This window comes from Gossypium hirsutum, chromosome D05 (genome assembly GCF_007990345.1).
Source record: "Gossypium hirsutum isolate 1008001.06 chromosome D05, Gossypium_hirsutum_v2.1, whole genome shotgun sequence".
Lineage (NCBI taxonomy): Eukaryota > Viridiplantae > Streptophyta > Magnoliopsida > Malvales > Malvaceae > Gossypium > Gossypium hirsutum.
Genome location: NC_053441.1, coordinates 33,138,549 through 33,147,253, shown reverse-complemented (window position 1 = coordinate 33,147,253; position 8,705 = coordinate 33,138,549). Strand labels below are relative to the sequence as shown.

At 29.8% G+C, this 8,705-nt stretch overlaps 1 protein-coding gene across 1 annotated transcript; it reads left to right on the top strand.

The window, feature by feature from the left end:
* Nucleotides 1-3,090: 3,090 nt before the first annotated feature.
* LOC107904111 (psbP-like protein 1, chloroplastic) lies at nt 3,091-6,854 on the top strand. Its single transcript, XM_016830378.2, has 8 exons — nt 3,091-3,439; nt 3,547-3,670; nt 3,860-3,940; nt 4,066-4,148; nt 4,311-4,433; nt 4,534-4,605; nt 5,726-5,822; nt 6,634-6,854. The coding sequence occupies exons 1-8, from the start codon at nt 3,374-3,376 to the stop codon at nt 6,735-6,737; spliced, it is 750 nt and encodes a 249-aa protein (XP_016685867.2). The 5' UTR covers nt 3,091-3,373; the 3' UTR covers nt 6,738-6,854.
* The last annotated feature ends 1,851 nt before the right edge of the window (nt 6,855-8,705 follow it).

Here is an 8,705-nt window from a genome sequence, read left to right as displayed (position 1 = left end):
ATTGATATTTTGTATAAAATATTCTCATTAATTTATGATATTTCTTCTTGAGTTTTATAGTTTTAAATGCAAAACAGCCTAAAGTGAGGGACCATTTTAAAAATATATATAGTATTTTAATAATTATAAATGAAACGTTGCAAGTAATAAAAACTATAATTTTTTGTTATTAATCCAGAGTTATGACTATTCATAATAATAAATTGGGTGTTTTAAACATGGGGAATTATATCACTTGATTTTTTTAACAAATAATTATATCTATTCAAGTGATATTATTTGAATAATTATATCTATTTAAGAGTTGTGATTATATAGAAAATTTCTATAAATAGGAGTGAAAATTTTTTTGGACGAGATATAAAAAATTCAAAAACAAAACTCATTTCTATTCTTTCTCCATCTTTTACTATTCTTAGATTGTCATGTAAAGAATTGCTACACAATTTTTATAGAAATTGATTTTCTTGCTATAATTTGCTCAGTCATTAGTAGATTATTTTCGTTAGTAAAAAAGATAAATAGTTATTGAACTTCATTGTATCATTAAGGTTTATTTTTATATAATCATTTTCACACGATGAGAACAAATATACTCTTAAAGATAGTGGTCAATGCACACCTGAAAGCCTTGTTGTATTGATGGGCTTTCTCTATTTAAATACTTTTTTATGTTTGGTCGATGTGTTTGAGATCTTCCTCACCAATAATTCAAAAGTTTCGCACTAATAATTTTTAAAGTTATATTTTATTTTGTAGTTTACCCTTATTAAATTAAAATTTATTTAAATATTTAATTTAATAAAACTTGCTAAAAACTTACTTTAATGAACCAGAAATGATATTAGATGAAATGATATTAGATTTTAGGGTTTTAAAATGAAATGATAAAAAAAAAAGTAAAAGTAAAACAGTTATATAATAAATTTTAATTGGAAATAAGGTGGTACCACCCAACTCAGCCATTCAGACAAGAATGAGATTTGAATTTTTTTTCGTTTTTGGGATATATTCATTAATTGACTCCTTAATAAAGGTGATCATGGGCCGGGTAGCCCGGCCCGGCTAGACGGTCAGTCCGAAATATGAGAGGGTTCGGATAAAAATATAGGCTCGAAATATGTGTTTGGGCAAAAAAACGAGGCCTGTTTAAAAAATGGGTCGAGTCTCGGGCACCACTTTTTGGGCCCAGGCCCTGCTCTGCCCGGCCCGAATAAATAATAAATATATTTTTTTATTATTTTTAAAATATTTTTAAAATACTTTTTTATTTTTAAAATAAATTTTTGGTGTTTTACTTAAAAAATAGGCCGGGCTGGGCTCGAGCTTAAGAATTTTTTCCGGGCCAGACTTGGACAAAATTTCAAGCCCATATTTTGAGTCGAATCGGGATCGGGACTAGGACTCGGGCTGAATTTTTTTGGAGCCCGGCCCGGCCATGAGCACCTCTACTCCTCAACTATTGACAAGCATATAAATAAACCCTAATTAGTTTTATTCTTTTTCTAGGTTAGTGTAAAATTTGCAGAATAGGCCCTTCAACTTTTTGTCACGCTTAATTTATTCCTATAACGAAATCTAATTCCGTTTTAAATCATTACATGATTATAATAAGTATTAATATTTGCTTATAATAATTTTTAAAATATACATATATTTTATTTAATTTGCAACAATTTTTAATAAATAAAATATTTAAAATTTATAAAATAAAATTGTATTTTTACATATGGGGAATGAAGTTGGACAATTGATTGTCTAGGTTCATTTGCATATGGACAACCATTTGTCCAACTTCATTCTAGACATAATTTTTTTAAAATTTTTATATATTTTAAATTTTAATTACATATTATATTTTTATATTTTAAATATATAAAATCTAAAAAATTAAATATATATAAATTTGTAAAAATATTAAAAATAGTTTTTGACACTAGAATGAACCGAAACAATTGGTTGTCTAGATTCATTTCAAACATGTTTTTGAGTACTTGTATATATTTTTAATTTTCATAAAATATTATATTTTATATTATTATGAAATTAAAACATATATAACATCTTATGTTTATAAAATATATTATTTCACATAAAAATTTATAAAAATAAAAATATATTAGATTTTATAAAATATATTTGTCCAAATATATAAATATATATATGATTTATATAAAATAAAACTATAAAAAATGTATAAAATATAAAATTTTATAAAATATCAGATTTTATTTATTTTTAATTTAATAATATAAAAATATGGTCATAATATGAAATATTAAAATATATAAAATTACTCAAAAAAAACATGTCTAGATATTCATTCTAATGCCAAATAATATTTTTAATATTTTTGTAAATTCATAAATTTTAATTTTTTTAGATTTTATATATTTTAAATATCAAAGTAATAATAAAATATAAAAAATCTGATATGTCATAAAAAATAATATATATACATATAAATACTATAAAGGGATTCTAAAATGAATTAGACAACCAATTATCCAAATTCATTCTGTATGTGTAAAAAATTTTAAACACCAAAAATATGATATTACCACGTGTTACCATACTATTAATTGCCAGTTACACATTAATATATTTTAAGAATGTTAATTAAGTACTTAATCCCAACTCTCCCTAACGGGTATATACCCCTTTATGCTTTTGCACTGACACCGAAATCACACTTGGGAAACAAGTGCAATCTCATCACACCGTCAATGTCTCGTAACCATTGAAAGCTCCAGGGCCGATTCACTTTAAACCTCCCTCCCAGCTAATAAAATTATTACAAACCCAAAAAACAATTTAAATATTTTCCATAATATATTTTTAATAAAGTAATAATAGAATTTTTGACATTATGAATCATTATTTAACATAAATATAATTTTAATTATTTATTTTTAATGTATTCACATTTTAATTTAATATCTTTAATAATTATTTAAATTTTAATTTCACCATTATCTTTATTTTTATATTCAAACACATATCACATTATTAATTTTAATCTCAATTACTAAAATAATTAATCTCGTGATAGCTATTTTTAATATTAGGCGATGCAAGTTTACCGTGCAAGGAAGCCTAAGTCTGAAAACTTTTTGTACAGAAAATAGTTACAAGTTTAGCAAGTCGAAGAATTATAATAAGAGAGAAGGTGGGTCCAATCCAAATCCAACAAACCAAAATCTAGTAGGCTTCAAAAGCCTTATATACGTGTGACATGAAAAGCCACTTGCACTCTTTCTCAACGGATAACAATCCAAAGATGAACAAATCTCCACCACAAAACCATCAATGAAGATTTCTACTTTTTTTTTCTTCACTAGTTCATATGAACTGAAACACAGAATATTAAACAATGGCAGCTTTGCAGAATTCTATGCCATCCCTTCATCATACATTGTTCACTAATTCCTTTCCCCAGGTTTCTTTTCTCATCAACATTGTCAATCTATTTTGTTTTACAGCTTTGGGTCTTTTCTATTTTTTTTTCTTTATGATTGGATTTTGCTCCTTCCATTCGTTAAACAGAGAGGGTTGCAGAAGCTTTCTCATGGAGCATTTCTTTGCTGTAAAACAAGTGTTCCTCTTCATGTCCGGGGTGAGCATTTATCATCTCCACCTGCCGCTGCTTCTAGCTCTTCTCAGTTTCAAGGTGAATTTAATTTCTTCTTCTCCTTCTTCTTCTTCTTCTTTTAATTTTTTTTTCTTAATCCTGTAATTGTAAATTCTGGCATAGAGATTAGAGGTATTTGTGGAGATTTTATACAGCATTTCTTTATTATTATTTTTTCTATATATTAATGCTTATATTGTATTTCTTTTTTCTTTTCTTAATTTTCAGATAGTGGTGGGAGACGCCGAATGATTGCCGTTGGCATCATTGCTCCTTTGGTTTCAATTGTCGACCGAACTCCTATTGCGTGTATGTATATTCGATCCAATGTTATTATCCCATCTAAGGTTTTTGGATCTAATTAAAATCAAGTCCACTTGCTTCTTTGAATAAAATTTCCTGATATGCTAAGAGGACACATTCATATGGTTCAGTTGCTGCAGAAACTAAGAAGGGATTTCTTCCAGTCACTGACAAGAAAGATGGATACACATTTCTCTATCCATTTGGGTGGCAGGTAAACTTTGTGCATTTAATTACCTCTATTCTATGTTACTCGGATTCGAGAGTGAGTATTAGATACAGCTATGTCTCCGATTCAGAGTAACATAGTAATTTACGGATTCGATTTAATGAAAATTAGAATTGACAGTAACTAGTCTCTCTTGCAATTGTGTAGGAAGTAGTTATTGAAGGTCAAGACAAGGTGTTCAAAGATGTTATTGAGCCATTAGAAAGCGTTAGTGTGAACATGATACCAACTAGCAAACAAGATATTCGAGATTTCGGATCTCCGCAAGAGGTTTGCCATGGATAGCCTATATTATATATCATCATATTGAGGACATAAAAAAAAAAAAAAGAGAGAGTGAGATCTTAGTTCTCACGATAAATTCTCACAGGTTGCTGAAACACTAATCAAGAAAGTTTTGGCTCCTCCAACTCAGAAAACAAAGCTAATTCAGGCAGGAGAGGTTTGTTTCCTGCCTTTTTGTTTGATTCAAAGATGGATTTGTTACCCTTTCTTTTATTGTACTGCCTTTATTATTTTTGACTATATTGCTCTGATTCTTCATTCTTCTTTAAATATTCGTGTCCAACACTTGGTTCTGACGATGTATATCCAGACATGGATACAGGGCCTCGTACATGAAAACACATCCTATGATAGTGTTTATATTTTCCTGGAATGCAGCCCTACTTTTATCTGGACAAGTTTCTCAACTAGTTCATCTAATTACCCTCTTGTAGTGTTGTAGGGATTGTTAGGATATGTTGTTTGGACCTGCATGTTTAGGTGTCGATCATATTAAGATGGTAGGTTTAACAATAAGCATATTTATGATGTGCTCATGTTATTTTCACATTTTACAATCATGTTTGATGCATCAATATAAACTTTGACAAAACATAAGATTTGAATGGATTGATGTGTTCATGTTTGGTCATCTTTTAGTTATTTTCATGTAATGAATTAATGTTCTGTCTAATTAACAGATCCATTCGTATCATTTATAGTATATGGAATGGCTAAATAGACTTTGAGCTTTTGAATGTCAAATGCTCTCCTAGTTTATGTTACTCTAACTCTTAATTTTTCTTGAAATATCTGTATTTGATATCTGTACGGGATATATTTTTGGACATAGGTATGAGGATATGATCATTCAAAACCCTTAAAATACATTAGAAGGGATTGTATGAAACTATGATTCTATCTCATCCTTATCCCTTTCCAATAGGATAATGACAAATCAGATTTTTCCTCCTTATTTTCAGCTTTTTTAGTTGGATTTGAATTTTTTATTGGAGACAAAAAGCTTAAAATCAGGAGGAAAAATCTGATTTGTCATTCTTCTATTGGAAAGGGATGAGGATGATGTGGAATCACAGTTTCATACAATCCCTGCTCAAAATACATAGATAAACTTAGATAAAGTTGAGCCCACTAGTGTCACACATACTTGTATCCAACACTTACACCCTAGCCCGAGTAGCATTGACCCTAGTCATATAGATATTAATATTCTGTTTGACAAATTAGAATTTGTATGAAAACATTATGGACTGACATGTTTTGTACATATCTTACAGCATGATGTAGATGGAAAAACTTATTATACATTTGAGTTTGTCACTCAGGCTCCAAACTACACTCGGCATGCTCTCACTGCAGTTTCTATTGGAAACGGTATGTATTTTCTATATATATGCATGGTTACGATGTTATTCCATCTCTTCATTTTTCTTAAAATATCGTTTCCAACGGTTGGGTTGGATACAATTTTGGACATGGTTTCAAGGATATGATCCTCCAAAGGCTTAGATAAAATTGACAAACACTTGTTTGACACATACTTCTAACCCACACTCACACCCAAGTCTGAGTAACATAGCATAGTTATGAAATTTGCTTATAGCATCCATAAATTGTCTTATTGTTTAATTAGTTCTCATTGGAAAAAAATAAAAGTTCATAATTTTATATGAATACTTTAAGCACATGGAAAGTACTCTTTGTTCATTAAGTCTAGAACTTAGCTCAATTAGTTTATGCAGTTATTTATAAGAGTTAGTATTTAGCTGGCCTTAGGTTGGAATCTTATCGTGTGCAACCCATCCAAGGCTTCAAATTATAGACTTGTAACCCTGAGACTAGCTTAATTGATTCAAGTAGGCATTTTTAAGAAACGATGTTTAAAAACAATTTCGATATTTGAATGCCAGCATCTGCAGTCCTCCTTATCCCAAACCACAACTTCTTTGGTATCAAAGAAACAAAAATGGTAAAACATAAGAGACTACGAGTACTTTCAATCCATTAGAACTAGAGATTTGGAATCTGAGATTGTCAAATGGCCAAGTGAATTTGTGTCCTCGAGAGTAAATAAAGTATTGATCTTTGTACATCATTTTCGTACTTTTGTTTGTTCCATCATTTTCCTATGAACAATCAATAGATTACATATGTTCTCGTCTTCTTTTATGGCATGTTTTATCAGGTAAATTTTATACACTGACAACCGGAGCAAATGAGAGAAGGTGGGATAAGATGAAAGAGAGACTACTCACTGTGGTAGACTCTTTTAAGATATTCAATGTTTGAAGCATGATTGTGCAAAACTTTTAAAACAATCATATTAGGAAGAACAACATATATATACTTCTTGATTGAGAGCATTGTGCATTTTTCCGGAATTGTATAAAGTCCCAGTTCAATCTATTTCTTCACTCTTTTCTTTTCTTTTTTTCCATTATTTTCCTTCCCAACTCATTAATCATGTAAGTCAAGATTTTGGTTGTGTCAGATAGGTGGTTTTTGTGCATCTATATCAGCATTTAAAATCTAAATCATATTTTCCTCTTATAAAGTAAAAATGATTTAATTACCTAACGTTTCATCGTATGACTTTAAAAAAAAAACATTTTTGCTTATTCATTTCTAGCCTTAAATATTTTCATACCGTAAGAATAAGAGGGGATTGGCGAGAGTATTTCTCTTCTTTTTTTTTTTTTTTTGAGTCTTGTTTAGGGAATGTAGAAGATTCTTTTGGTAAGGTGAGGAGACGTTACTATAGAAACTAGAAGGGAAATAAGAAAAGAATATTATTTCTTATATTTTTACAATAGTGATACAACACCTATATATAGGTGATAGCAGCCCATCAATCTAGGAGTAATTAAACATTTTCTATTCTATACAAGTTGGTTATTCTATAATTACAATAATCTTACAGCTAACATATCTTAAATTAATCTACTTTTCTTTTCAACACTCCCTCTCAAGCTGGTTGAAAAATCTATTCCATTACCAACTTGCCAATTAAGTGATCAAACTTCTTGTAAGTATGGCTGCAATTTGTTCAGTGGTTGGTACATATGACATACAAATCAGTCCCTTTTCAATTTTTTCTTTGATAAAATGCTTATCAATTTTACATGTTGCATTCGATTATGAGGAATAGGGTTGTGAGCAATTGCAATTGCAATTGTAGCCTTGTTATCGCAATAGACTTTAATGGACAAAAAACATGAAACTCTTAAATCTTTCATTAGCCTTTTAATTCACAAAACTTCACAAATACCATGGGCTATTACTCTAAATTCAGCTTCAGCACTACTTCTAGCTACCATATTTTGCTTTTTTACTTCTCCAAGTGACTAAATTTCTTTTGCTTTTTTACTTCTCCAAGTGACTAAATTTCCTCCAACGAAAGTATAATAACCTTATGTAAACTTTCGATCAATAGTGCTTCCAGCCCAATCTACATCAGTGTAGACTTCAACTAGCAAATGTTCATGCCTTATAAACAACAGCCCCTTATCAGGAGTCCCCTTCATATATCTTAGAATTCTGTATATAGCTTCAAAATGATCTTGTCTTGCTGAATGCATGAATTGGCTTACTTTACTTACAGCAAATGTAATATCTAGACGTGTATGGGATAAGTAAAGTAACCTCTCAACAAGTCTTTGAAACTTGTCAACATTCACCACATTTTCACCTTCAGCATGCTCTAATTTCAGGTTGGGTTCAAATGGGGTTTCAGTCGATTTACATCCAAGCAAACCTGTCTCCTAAAGCAAGTCTAAAACATATTTTCTTTGAGAAACAAAATTACCTTCTTTAGATCTAGAGAATTCCATCCCAAGAAAATATTTCAGTGCTCCCACGTCTTTTATCTCAAATTGTTTAGCTAATCTTTTCTTTAGCTTCTCTAGTTCAATATGATCATCACTTGTCAATATTATGCCATCCACATAATTAAAATAACTATTTTTCCTATATTTGAATGCTTGTAAAACACAGTATGATCTATTTGAGTTTGACAATAACCAAGAGCTTTTACCGTCCTTCCAAATCGTTCAAACCAAGTTCTAGGTGACTGTTTGAATCCATATAAAGACTTTCTTAACCTACGAACCTTACTTTCTCCTAACCTTTTATCAAAACTCGGAGGTAAACTCATGTAGACTTCTTTCTTCAAAATCATCATTTAGAAAAGCATTCTTAATATCCAACTGCTATAAGGGCCAATTTTGATTCACAGCCAAGGAAAATAAAATTTGAATT